At 36.5% G+C, this 26321-nt stretch overlaps 1 protein-coding gene across 1 annotated transcript in view; it reads right to left on the reverse strand.

The window, feature by feature from the left end:
• Positions 1 to 19746, reverse strand: part of HCN1 (hyperpolarization activated cyclic nucleotide gated potassium channel 1) — a 407076-nt gene extending 387330 nt beyond the window's left edge. Inside the window, exon 1 of the mRNA XM_030814040.1 lies at positions 18951 to 19746. Within this exon, the coding sequence (XP_030669900.1) occupies positions 18951 to 19354 (404 nt within the window). The 5' untranslated portion in view covers positions 19355 to 19746. The remainder of the gene's footprint in view (positions 1 to 18950) is intronic.
• Between the last annotated feature and the right edge of the window lie 6575 nt (positions 19747 to 26321).

Consider the following 26321-nt stretch of genomic DNA (forward strand, 5'->3'; position numbering starts at 1 on the left):
AATAGAAGGTCTAAAATAACCAGAGAATATTTGCAGTCTCAAGATAATGAGATATGAATTATAAATAAGTTCTAAGAGAATGCAAAGTAAAGGAATGGTCATTTACATGTTGAAAGATTTGTGGGAAATCTTAACCTTGAATGGAAATATATTCAAATACAATCATAACAGAGGAAAAATGGGCAAAGGTTGTGATGATACATTCTAGAAGAAATGGACATGCAGTATGATCCTTGAGAGGTAGTTAATTATTACCTACCATCTGTCGATCAACTATCTATCTAGCCATCAATCTATCTATCTACTAGCAATCCATATATCATATAATCCAACTAATACTGGTGGGAAACTATTCAAAATTTTTTTCAGCAGTTGCTTCATTATAACTTTAACTTGCCAAGTATTCAGTTCTGTCTTCACAGATGCCTGAAACATGTGGCTAATTCCTATTTGTCTTTGAATTCTAAGTTCAACTCCCACATCTTCATGGAGGCTTTCCAAACCCCTTGGATTAGATTAAACCCCTAGCTCTACCCTGCCACATATTACCCCGTAGTCTTCCTTTGTTATCAGTGATAACCTCTCATTACTTGTTTTCTGCATGTCTTCCTCACAAGATTGGAAGCTCACAAAAAATAGAGTGATATCTGACTTCTTCACTGCTCTACTCTGGTTGAGCAGTGGCTGGCACATACTAGGTGATCAAGAACCTGTATTGAAGCAAATTGCCTATCTGTAGAGCCTTGTCTAAAGGCAAAAACTAAACGCAAAAGGGCTGGAGCCTTGGGGGGAATTTGAGAAGCAGTGTGCAGACATGTAGGAAAATAATCCAAAGAGAAAAGAAACAGAGACCTCCAAAAGGGGTATTAAGTGCCACTAAGGAGTTAAATTAAATAAATTCTGGGAAGTGTGTGTTATATTTAAAAAGAAGGAGGTTAAATGACATTTACTGTTTACTTATTTGGCTTGTTTAATTTCATTTTATTGTTCTATTTTGTTTATTTCTTCAAGGTAGGACTTGAATGAAAGGGTTACAGAAATGGTAATACAGGATTAAAGAGTAATGACAAGCAAGAGAGAGACAGAGAGAGAGTAAATCTAAGTTCCCCTTTCTTAAAGTCTGGGAAGGTCAAATGTAAACCATGGAAGTAGCAAACATAACTGACGGCCAAGGGTTTGTTTTAATTTATATTAAAATGTTTTGAGCATGTTTCTTATAGAGAAATAATTTAAATTTAAATTTACTCAAGTTAGGAGGATAAATGAAATGTATTTTTAAATTATCCATTATTACAGCATAGTCTGATCTTGAAGACTGGTGATACCTACCTCACCTTTCCAAAGATTAAACACATACACACACATACACACACACACACACACACACACACTATAATGTTAAACAGAAGTTTTAGTAGCATTTTCCCAAATTCTCCAGTACATCTGTTTCTTTCTAATTCTGTTTGGGGTTCGGCTTCCTCGGGTTATTTATATAGCTCTACAGTCCAGATAAGTGATGGCTACTTATGAAATAATTGCTTTGGATGCAGTGATTCCCTTAGGTGAAATATCCTGCTATCAGACCACAAGAAACCAGAAGGAACAGTCTCAGAGGTACAACAGTACCACAGTTAATGGAAAAACTTCTTGGGCATCTGCCATCTGAAACCGTATGCATTGTTTCTTGCCTTTCTCAGTTGCCTTTTCTTTAGTGGACTCAAAGTCTAATAATAACTCTCCTAAATTTTACCAAGCAATTGTAATCCATTATTATTATAATAAACTCTAATTTATAAACTGATACATAACATTTATATAGTGGTAGATTGTAACCTAATGACAAACACCGACCTTTTTGTGTAATAACTGTGTCTCTCCTCAATATTTGTGGCTAAAGTTTTAGAGCCTCCTTCTATTTTCATGTGCCTCCCAATGACTTCATCATGAGTACAGCTCTTCTCTGCTATTTTCATTTAAATAGTCTGTTCATTTTGGTACTTAAGCACTACCATTCAAAAGGATACAGAAACACATAATGAAAGGAAATTAAAAGTATTTTTAGGAAGAATGTTTTCATTGGTTCTTGTAGTTTTCTGGAGTGTTAAACTTAAGTACAGTCTAAAGAAGTTTTGTTTCTTTTTTACATGTCTTCCTGAATAAGAACATTTCTATTTTCAAGATTTGCCCTTAACTCTTTACTGTCAAATATTTAACATTTTGCAAAAACAAATGACCATCTGAAATAGTTAGGTTTTAACACAGAGGATCTAATCCAACATGATGAACTAGAAATGAAGCTCCCAGAAAATTGTAGCCAATCTTTGACTAAAAAGGCACCATTTCCCACTGGAGAATAACACCTAAATAACTAGAATTCATATACCCAGAACAAAAAATACGTATAATTCCTAAAAGTGTATAAATTTAAAAGTCTGAGAAAATGACTAAGTCATTGGATCAGCATATGACTGAATACCTCTGGGACAAAGCACAGTGGTTAAGATATTGGGCTCTGAGCCAGGTCTCTGTTCAAATCTTAGTTTCTCCATTTATAAGCTATCATTATAACTGCCTAACTTTTCCACAGTTCAGTTTTCTAAGCTGAAATAGGAAACAAACAGTACCTGTCATAGGGTTGCTCTAAGGACTCACTGAGGTAACAGAAATAAAGACACCTGGACTAGCACCTGGCACCTAGTTAGAACTTAGCAGGTAATACTGCATTTGGAACACTTTTTGTAGAATAGCTCACTGACTGTGTTGCCTTTCCCCTGTGTGACCAGTTAAAACAACATTTCAGCAGGAAATCTTCCCCCAGCTAAATAAATGTAAAAATAACTATGAGGGAGAATGCTTAAAATCTCTACTTATTTTGGGCATTTAAGACAACATAGAAGCATGCATTTCAATAAAAATGATGGACAGTATTTCCAGTCACACAGCATATTTTGTGAACATTCTAACTCGGGTGAAGTCATGGAACCATCTCATGCCTAGTTATTGATCATGAAAGAATTTAAATATGTGAGTGTTCGACTGGCTTAAATAATTGATAAAAAATTGTACTTTCAGTACAAAAAGTAGGTATTTTAAAAATCACATGTAATAAAATTTGTTTCTTGGGAGAAATGCTATTTTCAAATGTCACTAGCTTCTAAATATATAGCCTAAATATATATATTCTAAATATAGCCTTACATGGCTGTATTTCGTCAATGTCTATAGCAATGTGCCTGTTGTAGCTGTGACGCTGATTTAAGAACACGTTTTGGTCATTACTATCTCTTGCTGTTTGCCTGCAGTGAGCTCTCATAATTAGGGCTGAATACACTGCACTATTAAAATTAAACCAAGCCTCTGGGAAAGGATCATGGAACTAGATGGTTAAAGGACACCCAGGCAATTAACAAGCATGATAAAGTTAAAAATTGAAAATAGGAAAGTAGGTTAAGAGCTTTTCTCTCTCTTTCCAACATGATTTGTTGATACAGAAGGAATAGATATCAGTTTTATTTTACATAGGAAAGAAATGTAAAAGCAGTGCCACATTGCAGTCAACTAAATCATTTTGCTGTTTTCCAGTGGATTTTTCCCTTTGTACACCTAGAAGGTGTGCAATTCTAAAATAATTCTACATTTGACTGACTTTCAAAACAAGCCTGAAAACACTTTACGCTTTCTGGAATCACAACAGTGTAACAATGAACAAATAAAGAATTGCTGTTTTATAAAAATTATACTAAAAAATGTTGATTATTTATGATTTGAATTTATTAGGCTTCCTCTATTCCATTACATAATACCTCCTTTCTATTTGAACTACATGAACCAAATAATAAAAAGATTTGCATCCCAAAATGCTGGTAGCCATGAAAGTTTTCACTCTTCAGAAGAGAGGGAAAATCCATTCAAATCCAATTAAAAGAGTTAAGATTCTGATTGTTCTGAGACTATGTCTGGGACATTTTCCCTGCATAAAGTTGCATTAAGTTTTTTTGCCTCCGTATTATTAGAGTTTTGTTGAAAATACAAATAAGATCTGTGAGTAAAACAGAAAGATAAATAATAATATTGTACTGTCCTTTAATTATAGTCTTGATCTTTCCTTTTCAAAATTAAGACCTCTTCTTTTTTCCCCTTCCTTTTTATTGTGAGGCTCATTAATTAAATAGGGTTGGTAAAATCATGCTTTTCTAATTATATTATCTCTTCATGTATTAGGTGAAGGTAGGTAATCATTTTTTACATCATTATAAACTCAAATTTAAACATCTGATGGGTTTGAAATCATAGAAATTCTTATCCTTTTTGAAGCTCATCTTTGGCTTCTTCAAGTGGGATCCTGATTCTTTTTGCTATTACCCTGGTAGTCTTTCATAACCTCCTTAATATCTGGTATGTCAAGTTGTTCCAGGCTCTTCTGATACATTGCCTGCCCAAGAACCGGGATGACACATTTCTCCTCTTCAAATTAAGGCAGACCAATTGTGCAAATTCCATCCCAGTTTCAGCTGCTGTTCCATCCCATTCCTGTTGGCTGCGTGGGAGTCTCCTATATTCTCAGCTCTGTCAGACACCCTTGCTTACCACTGCTTCCTTCCTCCAACACATAGTGCAAAAACAGGTCTTGCAGTTGTTGAAGGTTTGTGTCACTTATCTTTCAGGTTGCTGGGGATAGTTTTCCTGTAAAGTTGCCCATGATTTTTTGTTTGTTTGTATTTTGGTCTTGCTCTGTCTTTTATATGCAAAAACTAAGCTGACATCTTAGTTTTGCATCTTTTCAGACTCAAGTTTTTTTTTGCTTTTGAAAATCATGTCAACTTCAATTTTCCTTTATTAAGATCTATGATATATTTTCTATTTACACAAGGGCTAATTTAACACTGCTCCCTCGGGACGTTTTTCACTGGAATATTATTTCTTCACTGTAAATTTGGTAAACACGATAAAAAAAAATCCTGGTCAACAAAAAGTTAAAATTAAAAAAAATCCTTTTTCAAAATACTGACTCAAGATTTTATTAATTAAACCTAGAGGGACATAATGTTACCTTTCCATCCCTGTACAATAAGGTTTTAAAGGTGCACTGTTAAATCAAATAGCACAATTTGGCAAAGTGGAACAGAAAATAAATGATACATACCTAAAAGTAATGTAATTCTTTCTAAATGTCATTGCCCAAAGGGATACATTCTCAACTTTATTTTGATTAAGACAGCACTGATTCTAAAGGCAATGACATTTAAATAGTTTTTATAAGGCTGTGAAAGAAGAGCCATGCCAAATACAATACATTCAATGTGTTGAAATCCTAACCCACATGATAGTGATGTTGGGAGGAGGGGCCTTTGGGAGGTGATTAGGTCATGAGGATAGAGCCCTCATGAATGGGTTGGGTGCCCTCCTAAAAGAGATCCCTCACCCCTTCTACCTTGCTAGGTTAGAGTGAAAAGACAGCCATTTGTGACAAGCAGACTCTCACCAGACAGCAAATCAACCAGCACCTTGATCTTGCACTTTCCAGCCTCCAGAACTATCAGAAATAAATTTCTGTTGTTTATAATCCACACAGTCTATGGTATTTTCTTATAGCAGCTCAAAAGAACTAAGACAACAAGATATCACATACATATATATATATATATATATATATATATATATATATCCCAATTTTTAAAACTACATAAAACCAAGCATTATAGTAAATAGAGCTCATAGAAATATGCATTTATTTAATTGTAATGGCTTCAAATCTTATTTCCAAATGCATGTTTCTGTGAAGGAATAAAATGCAGATTAAATGTCCACACTAAATTATTGTTTTTTATAGGGCACATAGGGAAAAAGGTTGTTGGTAATTATATATAAAAACCAAAGTTAAGCATAATATTGCTAAAAGTCTCTTTATTTATTCAAATTTATTAAGTGCCTACTTTATACCCTGCTTACTTCTAGCTTTGGGAGCTTGGGAGTGCAGTAATTCAAACAGTAAAAAAACAAACAAAAGCACCTCATCTTAGTGGGCCTTAAATTTCCAGATGAGGGGGTGATAAACAATACTCGAAGTAAAGAAATGAAACATTAAGTATGATAAATTGTGTAAATTGTGACATGTTCTATGAAAAAAAGGCAGAGATATGAGAGAAATACATAACCTGAAGTTTAAAATATGTTGAAATTTTAATGAGGTTATATGTTTATAATTTTGTGCTATTATGAAAAATACCATAGGAATCATCTTTGTTCTCATGTCTTTGCAATCTTGTCATATTTTTTCTTTACAATAACTTACTACCCTATACATTTTCAATATTTGTAAAATATAAAGTATCAAGCTGACCTTTAGAAAGGTTAGAATAACTCACAGTCTTTAGTGTCATATGGTGGCAAGCTCCCCCTCCATAGCTTTATTATTAAATAACTCACTAATATTTTTCTAGGATTTCTGATTTCAGTTATTTTTACCATTTATAAATTAATTTTTTAATTTTTTTTACCATTTGTAAATTTAAACCTAACTTTGGATTTAACTTTGCTGAAAAATAATAAAAATGGATTTTACTCAATTATTTCAGTAACATCATTTTTCTAATTCTAAATTAGGGTATATAGCTTATGTTTTTAGTTTTTTTAGCCAGTGATTTTTTTTTCTTTTCTAGATTCCAATCGTTGTTGATATGTAGGAAAGTTACTGATATATCTTAATATATTTATCTTAGAAGCAGCCATCTTACTGAACTTAGCAGTTAACTCCATAATTTATCTGTTGGTTCAATCAACTCTTTAATGTTTGCAAAAAATAATTTAGGTTCCTTTTACCCCAAGTATATTTCTAGTTAGAATTGTGTGCCTTATTGTATTGCCTGACCTATCCAGAACAAGTCTCCCTTCAATTCCTGCTCGCCAGGTAGCTAGCCTCAAAACTAAACCAGTTGTTTATAGAGAATTCTCTCCCTCTCAAGGAAACACTTTCTAGCCAGTTAAATATACATACATACATATATATATATGTTTTTTTTCTGACACAGGGTTTCACTTTGTCATTTAGCCTGGACGGAGTGCAGTGGTGTCATCTTGGCTCACTGAAGCCTCAACCTGCTGGGATCAAGTGATCCTCCCATCCCAGCCTCCCAAGTTGTTGGGACTACAGGCATGCATCTCCATGCCTGCCTAATTTTTGTATATTTTGTAGAGATGGGGTCTCGCCATGTTGCCCAGGCTGGTCTTAAACTCCTGAGCTCAAGAGAGCTGCCCAGCTAAGCCTCCCAAAGTGCTAGGATTACAGGCATGAGCCACCGTGCCTGGCCCCGCTTCAGCTATAATTCTTAAGTAGCTTGCCCAAGCAAAACTCTGTATCTTTGAATCTTCCATACAGTGTTTTTAGTGTCTCTATTTCTTCATGACAATATTAGATAGTTCAGGAAGTCTTAACTTGGGTTCCAAAAATAAATGTGCTTCAAGGAAACTACAAATCTTTGAAATTACAGGCAAAATATTGTAAATAAATGCACGGGTCAGAGGGTCAATAGCTTTAATGTGATTTGTGAAGTATTATATGAGTCTTCAAGCCTAGAATCACTAACACAAATGGCTAATCATGAATGATTAGTATAATCAGTAATTATAGCCAATAGAATTATGGGATTATTTATACTGTGCAATACTTATTCAACCATAACTTGGTGCTTCTAGCATGTATTTCTGCTTTTTATACATTATATATCCAGATCACAGAAAATACAGGTGTCCAAACTTTTCATTCTAATTCACTTACACGGATATTCAGGGTAAATATCAAATTTATTGTTTAGAAAAAGAGACAACTTTTAAAAAATACTATTTAAACAAAGAATGACTCTTCTATAGGAAAAATAAGGAACAGTTCTCCCTTTAAAAACTAATCAAATAGGCCAGGCACGGTGGCTCATGCCTGTAAACCCAGCACTTTGGTAGGCCCAGGTGGGTGGATTGCTTGAGGTCAGGAGTTCAAGACCAGCCTGACCGACATGGTAAAACTCCATCTCTACTAAAAATACAAAAATTAGCTAGGTGTGGTGGTGCACACCTGTAATTCCAGTTACTCGGGAGGCTGAGGAAAGAGAATTGCTTGAACCCAGGAAGCAGAGGTTGCAGTGAGCCAAGATCATGCCACTGCACTCCACCCTGGGTAACAAAGCAAGACTCTGTCTCAAAAAACAAACAAACAAAAAACTAATCAAATAACTTTTCTGTATTCATTTTTTCAGTCTCTGCTCATGTTCCTCAAACAACCTAGGTAGTGTAAATTTTAATAAGGTGCATTGTCTTTTTAATAAAATAAGGCTAAAACATTCTGCAAGGGTGATAAGTGACAACTGCTCTAGAAATATCACAAAGATTTTTTTTAATTCTGTCAAATTTATAGTATTTCTCAAATTCTTTTACGTTCATAACTAGAAATAATTATATTTCTAAATAACAATTTTTAAAGACTGTTAAGCATGACAATAAAAAAGAAAATGAAAGATCTATCAGGTTATAACTCATCTTATTTGCCTCATATATAATACTTAACTGATTTGAAATAACATCCCATATGGTTTAACTATGCCATTTTCTGATGAAAATAAAGATGAACAGAAAGTAGCACATGCAACCCAATGAATGCCATTATAATTTTCCCTAAGAGCTATGTAATGTTCAATACTGTGGCATTCTATACCAACTAAAGAGATTAAACTGGAAAATTTTGCAGAAACAGGATATATTAAAAGTTTTCCGGCCGGACGCAGTGTCTCATGCCTTAACGTCAGCACTTTAGGAGGCCAATGTGGGCGGATCACCTGAGGTCAGGAGTTTGAGATCAGCCTGATCAACATGAAGAAACCCGTCTCTAACAAAAATACAAAATTAGCCGGGCATGGTGGCACATGCCTGTAATCCCAGCTACTTGGGAGGCTAAGGCAGGAGAATCACTTGAACACAGGAGGCAAAAGTTGCGGTGAGCCAAGATCGTGCCATTGCACTCCAGCCTGGGCAACAAAAACGAAACTCCATCTCAAAAAAAAAAAATTTTCCAATGCTAACTGCCTCATGACTAGACCAATTTCACACAGCATACATAAAATATGGCATTGCACATCAGGGCTTCTGCTGCCAGGGCTTGCATGAAGGTAAAAAGGATATAGCAGCACACCATTTACATGGCTGTTCCTTCATATATTTTTTTCTTCAAGAATTATGGAAACGGTTAGAGTATGTAATTAGAGAATATTTAATTTTTCAAACAACTAACATGCCTCAATTCTGTTTTAATTTTACACACATAAAAATAACTAACTCTTAAATAGCATTAAATGCAGAGCATAACTTGTAAGCACTACATATATAGAAATGTTTATATAGCATATATAGTATACATACATACTATATATACTATATACCCCATGAATTATATATATATATTTTTTTCTCATATTATAATTGAGAAAATTAAGGTCCATTAACTAAGGTGGTGAAGCTTGGATTCTGACCCAAACAGTTCCTAACATTGTTACCTCAAAATAATATACGCCCACAGCCTTTTTTTTTTTTAAGCAAAATAGCATCAAGGATTATAGGAGAAAATATAAGCCTCTCCCTTTTCCTTTTACCCCTACGTATCACCTTCCGAATTCAACCACCGTAATGTTTCTTTTAGTGTTTAGTTCATATTTCAAAGAGAAATTAATTTATCAATTTTAAATACTATTCATTAGCTGCCAACTGTGGAAGACAAGGACTTAGCTTTCTGACATCACCCAAACCACATTTATGTTTCTCCTGCCCTCCCACTAACCTAGAATAATTGCACCACAATCTTTATTTAAAACAGTCAACTTGTTTACATTATTATGACCAAATAGCCAGTAGGCACTGCTGAACCGAGCAAGGAACTGTGATTCTTTTCCCTTTTTTAGACACCTTTAGATCATTCTGGAGTTAATAAAAGTCTTTTATTTACTTGTATCCAAGGTACCCTACAAATATTTATATGAAAGTCATCAATATATTGTTCCAAATGATCTCTGGAACACCTAATAACGTTATTTATCAAATGCTGATACTCATCTATTTGTTTTTCCTACCCTGAAGGCCTTCCTCCAGAACGCTTTGCTTTCCCGCCACAGTCTGGGCTGGTTTCTTTCGAGGCTAGCTGTTTTGGAGTACTCCTGGGACTTCAGGTTTCTCTGTGTTAGAGCCCATTTCCTAGCTTCTATGTCTTCATGTTGTTTGGTGTAATTTCTTGTTTTGCAGGAACATGTCATCTAATAACTTTCTAAGAAAGGGTACATGGGTAGTTAATACTAGAGTTCTTAATTTCTGAATATCTTTATTTAAACTTTGTATTACGGCAAGGTATGGATTTCTTATGGAGATTACTTTCGCTCAGAATTTTGCAGACTTTGTTACATTGTCATCTACCTTAAAGTATTATTCCCACTTCTTGATATGTAACTTTTTCTTTGAAAAGTCTTAGTCATTTGTTTGTTTGTTGCTTATTCAATGGTGTTGTAAAGCTTCTGTGTAATGATCCTTGGACAGTCTTTTTCTTTCATGATGCTAAGTATTCCGTAAGTTCCTCAGAACAGACATTTCAGTTGCTGCTATCTGGAAAATTTTATCAAAAATGTCTCCATGAATTCCATATGTCCCTTTTCACTCTTTTTTATCATTCTAGAATACTTTATGGTAGATTTTGACCTTATAAATTAGTTATTGGTTTTGCTATATTTTCTTATATTTCCTATTCCCTTTTGTCTTTTTGTTCTAATTCTGACAGGCTTCCTAGACTCTATCTGCTAACACATTTCATCCAAGAGCTGTTTTTTAAATTTCTTACTATTTTTTTCATAGCAATGTGTTCTTGTTGTGCAGATAAAATATTTATGAAGATATCATTTGTGGAGTATTTTTTATAATACTATTATTTCTCCTTATGTCATCCCTCTGGACCTTCTTTGGCTGTTTGATTTAGTCTTTCTCTGTTTGATTTAGTCTTCCCTCATGAGACTTTACTCAAACGTCTGGTTATTTTTTGCTTTCAGTTCCATATTAACCAATGCCATACCAAAAATATAATTACAGCCTCAATGTACACATGCGGGAATTTCTGCAGAGTGATTAGGCAATAAATATGATTTTTTATCTGAAGACTTTGAAATGTCTCCCTTTGGAGGTATTTTCTCCAGTTTCCTGACTGAGAAAAATTGGCCTGGCTCCAAGCATCCGAATGTTAGCACAGGGAGTTCTGTATTCACTAAGGAAACCCTTATTTAATTCTGGTTTCAGTCTGGCTTTCCTGGAACTATTTCATAACTGGCATTTCCAAGTCCTGAACTCTTCTGGATTTCAACGGGTGAAGGATTGTGGAAGTGGAATAATTTCTCCATTCCTATTTTACAAATGTTCTTGAGATCTATATTCTCTGATGTCTCCTCTTTCTTCTACTTACCAATGTGTCTGTGCTTTTTCATATTATTTTGGAGTGACTTCAAGAGAGAGGAAGTATAAATGATTAGGTTCAATCCATCATGTTTCCCAGAAGGTTTGGAGAATTATTTATACTGGCAGCCTTGTTTCTTATTATGTAAAAGAGCTGAAGTGACAAAATTAATATTCACAAGAACTGAATTCCTGGCCCAGTTCTTACTATCTATCTATGTCACCATGTTCACGCTACATAACTTCTCTGCAGTTTCATTTATTCATCTGTGTATTGGGCAGGGAAACGTAATAGTTGGGGCACATACTTGCAGGTGCCAGTGGGAAGGAGATGCCAGGTATTACTGTAGGAAAAAAGTAGCGCTTTCATTGCTTTCATCTGAATTTATTAACTCTAAGATTAAATGTGCTCATGACCTGGTTGGAGAATAATTCTTTGTCCATTCAGTCAATAAATATTTATGATGACCCAGAAATTTCACTCCAAAGAGAAATGAAAACATCTCTGCACAAAAACTTGTACGAGAATATTCATATCAGCAGTATCTACAATAGCCAAAAAGCAGAAACAACTCAGATGTCCATCAACTGATAAATGAATAAATTAAGGTAGTATATCCATAAAATGGAATGTTATTAAGCAAGGAAATGAATAAAGTACTGACACAGTAACAGCATGAATGAAACTTGAAAAAACATTCTGCTAAGTGAAAGAAGCCAATAAAAAAACACTATATATTGCATGACTTCACTGATATAAAATATTCAGAATAAGCAAAAATCTACAGAGACAGAAAGTGGATTAGTGGTTGCTTAAGGCTGAGCGGGAGGGCGGGAGAGGAGAGAAAGTAAGTGCTAATGCACATGGGGTTTCTCCTTAGGATGATAAAATATTCTAAAATTGATTGTGGTGATGGCTGCATAACTGTGAACTTACTAGAAAATATTGAATTGCTTACTTTAAATGGGCGAATTGTATGGTATATGAATTTTGTCTCAAAAAAGCTGTTAAAAATAAACCATATCTGGATGTAATACTTAGGTGATGGGGTGATCAGTGCAGCAAACTACCATGGCACATGTTTACCTATTTAACAAATCTGCACATCCCACACATTTACCCCTGAACTTAAAAGTTGAAGAAAAAAAAATGAAGCCTCTAAGAAAGTTTGGCAAGAAAAATCTATTATGCGCATTTTAACAACATTGGGAATGTAAAACTGAGTAAGATTCATAAGTTAGCATGGCTTAAATTCCAGGGAAAGGACACATATAAAAATAAGTATAAATTCTGCTGAACAGAAAGCCTAGACAGAAAAATAAGCATGTGCACAACGATTAAATGGAAATCTAAAAGATGAGTAGAAACGAGTTATGTGGAGTGATAAAAAGTGAAAAGAGTATTTCAAGCTTGGGGGTAATATCACATTAAAATCTTAGTTGCAGGAGAGAACTCAGGTTGTTCTAGGAGCTAAAAATTTACCCAAGTGGCTGGAACACAGTGCTGGAATGAGTGGCATGTGATGAGGCTGCATATATCGGCTGAAATTATGCAGGGTCTTGAAGCTCATAGAAAGTTGGTTCAGTGTAGTCTAAGAGTAATGGGAAGTTACTAAACGGTTTTAAAGAGCATAACAATATTATTAGATTTGCTTTTTAAAGATCACTCTTGTCACTTTATGTTGAATGAAATGGAGGACAGGTTACACTTTCTGTCCTAAAACAGCCGGTAAATACCATAACAGGAATGTCAACCTTGGAGAACCTACATTATTCTTGTCATTTTAAGAAATCTGTAAACTGGAGGCAGTATTAATTGGTCAAATCAATATGTATAGAATCTCTAGAATGTTCACAGGCGGTCATTCCGTTCCCTGAACTTTAGCCAAAACAATGAAGAGTATGGTGCAAAGATGTTTGTTGCGGCACTTTTTTTAAATACTGAATAACTGTATACAACAAAGCTGATAGTCTAAAATTTATAAATATTTACTAACTTTGTATGTATGTAAAATTAGCCTTATATTTTTAGAGTTACAGCTAGTGACCTGAAAATAAAATTAGGTTTACATAAATAAAATTATAAGTTGTAAATTTAAGGCATGAGTAATGTTGCTTCTTTGCTTTAACTGAGTTGTCAACTATTAGACAAAATAGAAAAATACTATGAGAAAATTAACTAACATAACTTGAAAGAGTCATGAAATCAATTTTATCAAAGTTGGGTGAAATGTGTCAGATAAATGCTCAACTCAAAAATAATCAACTTCTATATATATTCTTTACTTCTATATATATTCTTCTACATATATAGATGTCCCTTGAATAGTTTCTGTAGCACATATATACAAATAGAATTAACAGAGCCATGAAGGTTTATTTTGCAAAAACATAAAATTCCAGGATGCAACAAGAATCCTGATTTTTTTCCTGTAAAAATAATTAAGTTGTACATCCAGATGCCTTCACAAAGAAAATTATTTTTAGAAGAAAGAAAAGTACTTAGAGAAAATATAATTTTCATCGTGCATGCAGACTTTTTTCTTTATTATCACTATTTCTACAACTAAAATATATAGTGTCAGCCTAATTCATAGTTTGTTACTCCTTTACACAAAATGATAAAATGTAAATTGGTCACAGACCCTGCAAATGCTCAGTACTCTTCATGTAGTGCTAATGATCTGCAATAATTTGCACTGTACTTACAAGAGACTCTATCTGAAAGTTCTTTTCCTGAGCCCAATTGTTGTTGCTAAATAATGAAGTGAATTATCTGCTAAACACAAGAATTATATTCAGAATGATAAGATTATCACCTGAAAATCATACCAAATGCATTCTGCTGGTTTCCTGCTCACTATAGGACATAGGGGCATTGAGTATAATAATGCAGAATTACAAATACTATTTATCTTGCTTTTTGGTGGTGATGTTGTTTTGGTTTGTGGTTTTTGATCAAGCAGATAAAGCTGAATACAATTTTCTTAAATGAACCTATGATACAAATAATAATATATCTTTCCAGTGCATTTAAATTTCTTTCATTATTCAACAGGCACGTTCATAAATCCAAGTACACATAATTAAATATGATTAGTAAAGTGTACCTCTTCACTGATGCTCAATTTATAATCATACCCCAAAAGTAGGTTTAAATGGAAAGTTGCTCAGAAAAAAATGAAAACTATCTTATAACATTTTAATAGTATAAATCATAATATCTACTAAATGCAACAGTGAAACATTTGCTAAAATTTAAAGTTGCATAACTTAACATGTATACTAAGAAAAAGTAACTAAATAAATTCACACGTTTAAATCTTTGAAGAAATTTCATGTTGTGTCTAACAGTTGCTAGAGCCACTAAGAAACATGTAATTGAACTTAAAGATAAAGCACAAAAAGGTTCACCTAACATAGAAAAAAATAAGTTCTTATGGTTAATTTTGGCTATGTTGATATGAAAAGCAAATAAAATAAGCATTGCCGGCAGATACCGAGTGTGTTCAGCACAAAGATAACATAATAGTAGGCTAATTCGTCTTTAAACCCTAGAAGGTTGAATTGTTTTCTTGTGAGAAGCTCCTGGAAGCAAATGTTCTCTCTATTATGAACTGTATAATATGGGTGAAGCCTCCCTTCCCTAATGAACACATCAGTGATCTCTGATATCAGTACAGTTGTGGCTGCAATCCAAAGCAGAGATGGAAGACCGGAAGTGATGGTATCTTCAGGAAGTAACTCCCATCTCTAGAGTCCTTGAGTACTTACAACACAATAAGCTTTTCACACACTCATACTAATGATGAAAAGAAATTGAAAAAAATAAGAAGTCAAGATACAAAACTGCCTCCGTTATGAGGAGCAAGATGTTGGCTGTCAACATATATGGAAAGGAGCATTCTTTTTAAAAGTCCCTTTGTGTAAGCATGATGGAACAAAATAATGACAGAATCCCTAAAATGGCAAATAGTCTGGTGATAAATTCTTCCAAGATAAATTGCTTGCATAATAAAAATCATCCACAAAAGTATTCTAAATATTCTTTCAATCTATTTAAATGATTATATCATAACTATCAATTGGCTATGGAAGCCTTAGTAAAATTCTAGCTAATTAATATAAAATCACCATGAATTTTTAAAAATCATATTTAACCTCCAAATTAAATGTGTCTGTGTGTTGTTCACATGAAATTCAATAAGACGAAGACCATGCTCTCACTACAGAAAAATCGAGCTACATTTGTTTTTAAGTAACTATCCCTATTTTCCCTAGTTTGGGTGCTTACATACCACAGTATAAACAAAAACATGAGCTTGTTGTGTTTACTAAATTCTGCAGCTTCCACCCAGTTATTTCAAACAGTATCTATACTATTGGACTCTTTTTTACTCTCTGAAGGTTTCTATCATCACCCTCTCCTGAGGAAAAAGGTAAATACAGCACCTCTGCCCTACTTACACCAGGGGTAGAGAAAACTACCTGCCAGACACAGCAATAGCACTCTTGGGCTCTGGTGGGTAAAAGAGGCACTAGCTAGCTCTCTGAAAGTCTCAGTGGGAGCACAGCCTTGTCCCTTGAGGTAAGTAAAGTAGAAAGCTATCAGTCTCAAAAATTATCCTGAGAAGGGAAACTAGAAACAGTGTTAAAGTCACGACATGCCCTGGAGTAAGAACATAGTAAACTTCTCTGGCCATGCAAAGGCTTATTAAAAGTGTCAAGGAAAAGAATCCTCTGGATATCTTCATTTGCAGTATCTCCCCACTCTTCATAGAAATTACTCTTAAGTGTCACTCGCTCAGTTGTTAAATGATTAATGAACTTAAGTTTGGCATTTTAGGAATTGTAGTAAAGCACCTCCCTGAAAGAGTCCTTCAGGAAAGGGCCTAAAGTAAAGGCTAGATCATGACCACAAAAATTTCTAGTATCTGTTGAAAATTACTCACACATTGCTTTCCCTGTAGAAAAAAACTACTGCTAGAATTTCGTCTTTCCTGTTTTTGTTTTTTCATTACATTATCTTGACGTTATAGATTTTAGAAAATCTTATGTTGGTTTTGAGATCATACAATAAACATTAATGAAATAATAAGATGTAAATATATTCTGAATGTAAACAAGTACATGATTATTTTTCCAGCTTGTTTTAGAACACCAGTGTATATTCTAATTATGTTTTAAAATCTATTTTTTCAGATATCTTTCAGTTTAAAAAGATTTAAATAATTATAATTGCTTAATTTGTGCCTGCCATTTTCTTTTTCCCATTTATACAAGGGAAAAGTCAAATATTCCAAACTACTCCACACTGGAGTTTAGAGTATTAGCTCACTTTTTAATCATTTCCCATTTCTTTGAAATGAATAATAAAATTAAATCATCACCTGATTTCAATTTGTTCCTTTGTTCAGTAACAATGTTTTTATTAAAGAGATATTTTGTCTCAGAAGATTTCCTTGGGAAAATAAGAAGAATCCTGTAATTCCATTCATTCAAAAGATTTTTGCATGCTATTCTAATTCCTGAAAAGTGGCCCTATGTTTTTATTTAGTAAGTGGGAAAAAGTTTAATTACTTGATGTATGATTCATTTTGAAAAGGGACAGTCCTTTTCACATTGCTGAAGAAATAAAAGCATCATATGTAATCATTTTATTGAGTGAAATTAAATGTTAAAAGTTCAGCATTTTTGCATGTTAATATTGAACCTCGTACATTTCTGGAAATACCACATTTATTTTTGCTATTAAGACTGGAGACTATTTTCATGTAAATTATTTTCATCTAAAAATTTTAAAATGAGGTGAAATATATTTCCATTGGGGACTGAGGAAAAGATAGTATTCTATACTTGATTCCCACCTTTAAATTTCTAAAGAACACGACAACCTTACACATCTTAGAACAGTGTCATTTTTAAGTTTACTTCCCTATCTTCCTACTGGAGGAAACAGGTTTGATTATTTATTACATCTTTTTAATGTGAACATTCTTTTTTTAAATTTTTTTAATGAACACTCTTTCAATCAAACTCTTAATGATCTCTAGACTATAAACGTCATTAGGTTTTATAAGTTCTCCTTTGGACTTTGCTGTGTGTTTTTACAAATAAGTTCCTAAAAATTATACACTTTCTAAAATCCATTCACTCTACGCATAGATCACGGAGGCTACTGATTTCTGAGACGAGAAATATCTCAAAGAAGGCAGACTGTCACTCTGAGCCTTTGTGTGGCGGGACTGTGGGTTTTTCACAGCTAATGTCATTCAGAACTGTGGACAGCTCCCGTTACGGCATGCAGTTGGTGATAATTTCCCTTAGTTTCTAAACTAATTCCAGGGCTGCTTTACATTGCTATATTTATCCTATAAAGAATGCTTAGTATATGCACATACTCCTTTAGTTGATTCTTTTTTTCTTTTCAAACGAGTTCGGCCAAATAAATAAATATCACCCTGAGTTATTAGGAGTTGCTAGTTCTGGATTTTAAAATGGAAAGTCCAGCCTTCTTCAGGAGCTAAAATAATCGTGCGCACGCTAGTAAGAGGATCTACTACACGACCTTCATTTGACAATCTCTAAACTTGCTTATCACCGAACGAATACTTGGGCGACAAATAACATCAGAAAACGTCTTAATTTTAACTCTCCAAAGCGGAGTTTTCCTGCTGACAGATTTCCTGTCCTTCTTCCCGAGCTGGGGGACGTGAACAAGATTTTTGAAACAGACTTGCAGTCAAGGTCAAGAAAGGGTGCCGCTCTATTTCAGAAGGGGTCTCTGGCAACGCCCCCTCTCTCTGTTTCAGGAACTAGAGGCTTCCTGCCACGCTCCCGCCCTGCCTGGAAGCGCCTGGCTTTGGTAAGACCTCACGTCAGGGACTATCCAAGTGCGAATTGCCCTTCTCTTGCCTGCCTGCCGCTGTTTCTGAGTAAACAAAACGAGGATACCCAGCGCCTACAAAGAAAAACAGACTAAACACACTCCCCAGGGGCGAGCGCGGCAAGAACTGCTCGGGTTTGTGAATCGCTGTCTCCGGTTACCCAGTCTTCTCCTGAGCCCCAGAAGCCTCCTTTTCCCTCTTGGTTGAGACCCCACTTGAGGGAGCCGCTCGAGGAAGGGTGGCTGCCCGCTTCCTCACACTCTCGTCTCTGAAGTAAAAGTTTCCCTGGTACAACTTCGCCTCCTCCCAGGGGGGTCACCGTGGCCTCCATCCTTCGCTGATCTGTCCCCGAAGTTCAGGAGGCCAAGGAGAGAGCCCGTCCGGGATTCCCGGGCAACGGGAGCACATCCTCCGAGCCCCTCCTGGGTGGAAACTACCCGGAGGCGCCGAGTGGAGCCTGCTCAGCCCGAGCCGACGCCGCCGGCAGCGCCACCCCCCGCCCGCCCTCCGAGTCCCCGGGGCGCCCCCCTCCCAGGCGCGGGGAAGCGCGTTTGAGGGCGCGCCTGAAGGGAGGGTGGGGCGGCGACCGGGAGCCCTCACCTGAAATCGCTGTAAGGGTGGATAATCCAGAAGCCTGCAGTTTTAACCCTTTCCTGCTCCTTTTCCACCGCCTTCTGGCTCCCAAACATGCGGAGGGAGAATTTGTTGACCCCGGGCTGCAGCATGGAGGTGAACTGCCTCTGCATGAAGCCGTACTGCCGCCGGGGCCCCTCGGCGTCTTCGAAGCCCCCCACCGGCTCCTCGCCGCCGCCGCCGCCGTCCACCTTGAAGCACACGGAGTTGCCGTGCTCCTTCGCGCCGGCCCCGCCGCCCCCCGGCGGGGTGCCCAGGCGCTTCTCGGCCGCGGCCGGCCCCGCGCCCGTCGCGGACGCCTTGGCGGGGAAGACGCTGTTGCCATCGTCCCGGCTGTTAGACGAAGAGTTGGGCTTGCCGCCTCCTTCCATGCCCGGAGGACGCGGCCGGCGACGGCGCGGGCTCCAGACTCGCCGGCCGCCCGGCGCCGGGGACACGTAGCCGAGAGCGTAGGGGCCCGAGCCGGCTGCCCGCGAGCCCAGCTGCCCGTCGCGGCGGCGGCGGCGGCGGCGGCGGCTGCGGCTGCTGCTTCCCGACCGCGCCGCTGCTAGCTGCGCGCCTGGCTCCCGCCGCCGCCGCTGCCCTTAGTGGCTGCGGTCCGGGCTCCGGTGCGGCTGGTGCTGAAGCTGAGGCTGCCGGAGCTAGGCGAGGCTCAGCTCGGCTCAGCCCTCGCGCCCCAGCGCCTCCCCTCGGCTGCCCTCTGTTGGCCAGAAAGGGTCTCTCCCGGTCCGCGCTCCACACATGCTCGTTACTCTTGCTCCACTTCTGCCCAGCGTGACATTGAACTCAAGAGCCCTCGGAGGAGACATTCATTGGTACACGTGGAGGAGGACTCGGTGTATGTTTGCATGAAAGAGCGGGGAGAGGAGAGAGAGCAAGCCTGAACTAGCGAGTGTGTGTTGGTCCAAAAGAAACAAACATTTTAAACTCATGAAGACATTGTCTGAACGCCTGTTTGAATAACGTTACAGATGGAGAAAAGGGGACGAGCTGACTATGCATGCCAACAATTCACGTGCAAAACCAAATGTCCAAAAGAAAGTAAAGTTTGACAATGGAAAATAAATGTCAAAAGTACCAGGGAAACTGTGCCTGTGTGTGTGCGTGCGCGTGTGTGCTAGAAAGAGAGGCAGAGGGCAAAAGCTACCAGGTCTGTGTAATCCTAGGTAACCAGCTGCTTGGAGCTTTTCAGATTAAGGTTCTGCACCTCGGGACAGACAACTGACCTCCTTACACTTATCCTTGTTAATTCTTGCAGAGTTTTTTAAACAGGGGACGGGATTTCTTTCTTTCCAAGGCCATTCGTATCAATACACATACAAGCAGATCTATCAGCCACCAATATTGAAAGAAAAGTGTGTGAGGGAGGCCTCTCCTGAGCTGACCTATCTTTTTAGATAAGTTACGTAATCAATGAAACACATTAAGGGATGTGTGTGCCGGTCAGTGTTTACCGACACCACGCTAGGAAGTCAAGACGTCTTGGAATCTCTCGTCAGAATGTCATTACCATTTCAGAAGGGGGGAACATTCTTAAGGGAAACTTACAAGTGTACTGATGCTGAGGAAAGCATTATCCGTTTCCTCTCATTCCCTCTGCGTCTCTGAAACCCACTGGATTAGCTAAAGGAAGCAAAATGTGCTGTCAAACCCACCAGTCACTCAGCAGGGCAGCCCAGGCATCTGAAGAGCTTCAAGACTCCCGAATGTCCCAAAACATCTGTTTCAGATACAAGCATTGCCTCCCTGCCCACAGCCTCTTCAAAGGAAATCTTGCCCTGCCAAGAGTCCCAGATCCCCTGGGTTCCTGTCAGCTGTAGCCACATTTTATGGAGAAGGAGCAGGCACTCAAGGAGGGAATGTATGTCAGGCTGGCAACTAGTGACCTATCATGAGGAAAAAAAAATAATGAGTGGGGCTAATCAAGGTGTTCTTCTGAAAAATTAAACAGTGATGAAGCCAATTAACAATGAAGGGAGCAAGGATAAAGGCAAAGGAAGACAACTGGATGCCTTCCTGAGGGGTTAACAAAGGCTGAGAAAGGAAGTAGAGAACAGAGAAAAGAGCAGAGGGAAGCAGAAACGAGCCATTAGGCCTAACTCTGTTGCAATTCTGTAAGATTTCCTTACCATTCTCCTTACCATAGCCTGTGCTAAATCTCCTTATTTCACGGAGCTATGTCCTGACTCAGACACCATCTGTTTTCAACTAATCATATACCAGAACCCTAAGAATAAATATGGATGGCCAAATTTTAATGGTAAGAGATAGGAAAAATATGAAAATATAAAGCTCTGATCTGTCAAAATAGAGACCTTTCTCTACGTTGGAAAGCCAAGAGGTCAGATAAGGATACCAGGTGCTGAGGGCAGAAGGAAGCCACGGGAATGGATAAAAACAAACATTGCCCAAAGCACAGTTCTGCCTAAGAAAGACCCGATTACTCAGGCAGCTTTTCTTTATTAGACTAAAGATGTTTCCCTACTTTTCTCCCATTCTGCATGCTTCCTCAATCCCTCTATTTTCAGTCATGAGTGTGACAATGTATATTTTAACATAAATTTTAAATTTTACAATAATGTAAAAATATACCATCTAAAATGTTATGCTGAGTTCAAGTAAGTTTTGCTTTTCTTTTAGCCAGTCTCTCTGTTTGTTCTGTTGCAACTTAATCTTACTCATGACCAGGCAGTTATTTTAGTAAAAGTTTTTCTGAGTTTCAAGGTTTGTACTAAACTGATATGACAGAATCACTGAAAAACAAGATCTCAAAATAGAACTAAGAAATGTCTTAAGAAGATCACAAGTCATTGGTTGTTCCAAGTATAGCTTCTAGGCCATATTTTATTTATTCAAAATCTCAAAAAATACATTTTCTTAAAAATTTGAGAATGTGTATATTATATCAATGCATTAACTTAAAGTTGTCAGCAATATAAAAAGTCATGTTTCTTTACTTTTCAGAGTGTTGATTTAAAGTTGTTTAGAATATGAAATTTAAGTTTTCTTTGGAGGAAGAATGAACTCTCAAGAAGATTGAGACAAAGTGAAAGCAGTAAAAGAATGGAATCAATGATAGAAGAAGAGACAGAGAGAATCTTGAAACTTCAGAATAATCTCTTCTTAGCTTGTCTTTGTATCAGTTTGTTGATAAACTGTCTCAAGCTAAAATCTAGTGAGCTAAATACGTATTTCAAAGACATCTTAGAAATAAGACTACCATCATGTTGACTCTGTGTCATTAGATGTTCATGATGTCAAAGTGCCTAGTATTTTACAGGAATCTGATTTCTGAGGACTCATTAGAGAATATCAATTATGAATTAATTTCAGGAGAATGGCTCATCAGTAGTTGTAATGGGTGCTGTTCAATATATACAAGAATTGTGCATCTTCTGAAATGTTCCCTGTCTCCTTTAATACTCTGCTTAAGATCAAATTGCAGGCAGCAGCAGAAGATTAATAGGAATCTAAAATAAAATCTCCACGCAGCAGATGCTAGCACACGTGAAATGAGACAAAAAAGATAGATCGGTGACTTGAAGTTTGACTGTTTATTGGAAAATCTCAGTGAAACTTGAAGATTTAAGGAATAAGACATTTTGGCCCTCTTAGTAGGACAGAGTAATATGTTACAAACATATTACACATGTAAGGAAATAAAATAAGAACATCTGTTGAAGAAGGCAGGGGTAAGGAACAGTGAAAAAAAAGTTCCTCATTGACAATTTCACAGTCTTTCTGTGTCTTGTGCACAGGCAAATCTGATTATCTATCTGGAAAGCCACATCAACATCATGCTTAATATGAAACATTAAAGCTGTTAAAGTCAGAACAATATGCTCATATCTACCATTTCTGCAATGCATGGTATTTTTAATTGACAATATTGTCTCCTGAAAACCCAAAATAATCAACCATCATAACTAATAATAGAAGTTGGGAAGTTGGTATCAACTTTTGGTTACTTTAGTAAACATGCAAAATTTAACATTTTTCCTAAGCATCAGCAACAACCATTAAGGCAATATAGAGAACAATGATTTTTTTCACAATTGCATCTAAAAATGAAAACTACACAATAATAAATTTAACAAGAAATGTCTGAGATCCGTAGTTTAAGAAACACTTATTTTGATAAAAGGCATAAAAACATTTAAATAAATTAGCTATATACTTTGTCCATAAAGTCTCAATATTATAAATATGGTGCTCCTTCCAAAATTGATTTTAAGTTTCAAACAAAATTTGGTGATTCCATGGACACAGGGAGGGGAACATTACACAACAGGGCCTGTTGAGGGTTGGAAGGCAAGGGGAGGGAGAGCCTTAGGACAAATACCTAATGCATGAGGGGCTTAAAACCTAGATGACAGGTTGATAGGTGCAGCAAACCACCATGGCACATATGTACCTACCTAACAAACCTGAACCTTCGGCACATGTATGCCAGAACTTGAAGTAAAATTTTAAAAAAATAAAAAAAAAAAGAAAGCAAAGCAACCAAACCAAACAACTCACCAGCAATATACAGTCATTCTTGGTAACCAATAAAGCAACTTACTTACTTTAAAACAAACAACAAAAAAAGTGTTATTAGTTTTCTCCATGCGGACAAAAGCAACAAAATGTTTTTAAAGTTTAACTGGATTAATAAATCATTTTTAACAGTTCATAAGCTATGGCTTAAAAATGAAAACAATGAAAAAATTTCCAAAGTATTAGAATTGCTTAGGGTAGCACTGAGCAGAGAAAGAGACAGATAAGGCAATGCAAAAGAGTCAAAACCAGGCCGGGTGCGGTGGCTCATGCCTGTAAATCCCAGCACTTTGGGAGGCTGAGGCGGGCAGATCACTTAAGGTCAGGAGTTCAAGACCAGCCTGGCCAACATGGTGAAACCCTGTCTCTACTAAAAATACAAAAAAATGAGCCATGCGTGGTGGCGTGCTCCTATAATCCCAGCTACTCAGGGGGCTGAGGCGTGAGAATAGCTTAAACCCCGGAGGCTGAGGTTGCAGTGAGCCGAGATCGCGCCACTGCACTCCAACCTGGGTGACAGAGTGAGACCCTGTCTCTAAATAAATGAATAAATACCAGAAACACACTTTAGTGTTAATCAAAGCTCCAAATTGTCATTTCACATCAATGAGCAAAGGATATGTTGTATAGCAAATGGTCCTAGGATGGTTAACTATTCCAGGGAAAAGGAAGGTAGAATATAATATCATGTTATTTCCTAAAGTGAATTTAAGATGATTTAGTATTATAATGTAAATACTAAAAATCATGATAGGTAAATGTTTATAAAAGCAAACACTGGAAAAGACTATGCCACTTTAAAAGGTTGATAGATATTTACTTTTCAGAATTTTTTCCATTGACCTGTCCATATAAAGACTAACAAACAATACTATACAATTTTAATAGTTTTAATATGTGGTGGCCCAATCCCAACATCTGTATTTCTCTTCATGTGTCTGTATACAGACATATTAAACATGATTTTTTTCATATACATGTAGAATTATTTTTGACAAATTTTGACACTTGTCTTTGTAGTTAAGGCATTTCGTTTGCATTGCACATAGAGACTTTTTAGGAAGAACTATCATCTTTCAATATTGAGTCTCTATTCAAAAACAAAATAGATATTTTTTCCCTATTTCTTTCTTCTTGTATCAGCGCTAAATGTTACATATTTTTGTCAAACATTTGAAGAATACAAGATTTAAAAAGAAAAACCTTAAAGTAGTCCATCAACCCATCTTCATTTTGCTGTCACATGCCTATCTTTCTCGACTCTAACATACATATATTGATTTCTATTATTTTACATAACTAATCTCTTAATATATTTGTTGTACCAGCATTTGGATTTAAGGTTTCAAAATATATCTTGAAGATATTAGCACGAGATAATGTATAACATCCTTTTCTTTAATGCCTGCATTTGTTTTGTAGAATGGATATACCATAATTTACCTAACATCTCCTTTACTAAAGGACATTTGAGGTTTTATTCTTTTGTGCTATTACAAACAGTGTTACAATTACTATCCTTATTATATCTCTGTGTAGTTATGAATATAGATATGGAGAAAAAATATTGGAGGTAAAGGTAATTACTCAATTAATGGGTAAATTTACTTTTGGTAGTAACTATCAAATTGCCCTCCAAAGACTGTAGGAATATATATTTCTTCTTAGACCACATGAGATTACCTGTTTCATACGCTTGCCCCAAAATCAGATATTAACAACTTTTTCCAATTTAAAATGAGCAAGAAAAAAATGATAGGCCGTTGGAGTTTCAATTTCATTTTCACAATTATTAATAAGAATAAACAGATTTCACATGTTCATTGAGTTTCTTATAGTTATTCATTTGTGAGTTACCTACTTTTACTATATGATCATATATGATACATATGTATGTTTTATTTTCAATATATTTTACATATAAAACTTTCACCATGCATATAATTTTAGAGTAGTGAATTCCTTGCAAAGAATGAAAAGAAGCCATATATAAAAGACTGATAAATTTGAGTCAATGAAAGCCGACTTTACTTTCTATGTCTGTTTAAAATACTCCCACAATTATTCAACTATTCTCTCTCTCTTTCTTTTTTTTTTTTTTTTTCAGAGATGACGTTGCCCTGCCCTGTATTTCCCAGACTTGTCTTAAACTCCTAAGCTCAAGCAATCCTCTCACCATGGCCTCCCAAATTTACGGGATTATAGGTGTGAGCCACTGTGAAAAGCTAAAATTATTGGATACTTTTGTTCCTATTTTCTCCTTCATATTAATTTGAGAATAAGTTTGTCAAATTATTTTAAACAATCTAGCTGGAATTTTGTTTGGAATTACATTAAAGTTATGCATTAATCGATAAATAATTAACAGTCATAACCTTAAATTAGTACATCTTAATATGTAAACCTCTCCATTTATCTATCTCTCTACCTATCTTACCAATGTATCTAAATACAAGGTAATCTATTGCATAGTTATTTTTTATTTATTTATTTATTTATTTATTATATTTTTTTGTTTTTTTTTGAGATAGAGTCTCACTCTGTCACCCAGGCTGGAGTGCAGTGGTGCGATTTCGGCTCACCGCAAGCTCCGCCTCCCGGGTTCACGCCGTTCTCTTGCCTCAGCCTCCCGAGTACCACGGGTGCCCACCACCACGCCCGGCTATCTGTATTTTTAGTAGAGACCTGGTTTCACCATGTTAGCCAGGATGGTCTTGATCTCCTGACCTCATGATCCGCCCACCGCGGCCTCCCAAAGTGCTGGGATTATAAGCGTGAGCCACCACGCCCAGCCTATTG

Source organism: Nomascus leucogenys, chromosome 6 (genome assembly GCF_006542625.1).
Source record: "Nomascus leucogenys isolate Asia chromosome 6, Asia_NLE_v1, whole genome shotgun sequence".
Classification (NCBI taxonomy): Eukaryota; Metazoa; Chordata; class Mammalia; order Primates; family Hylobatidae; genus Nomascus; species Nomascus leucogenys.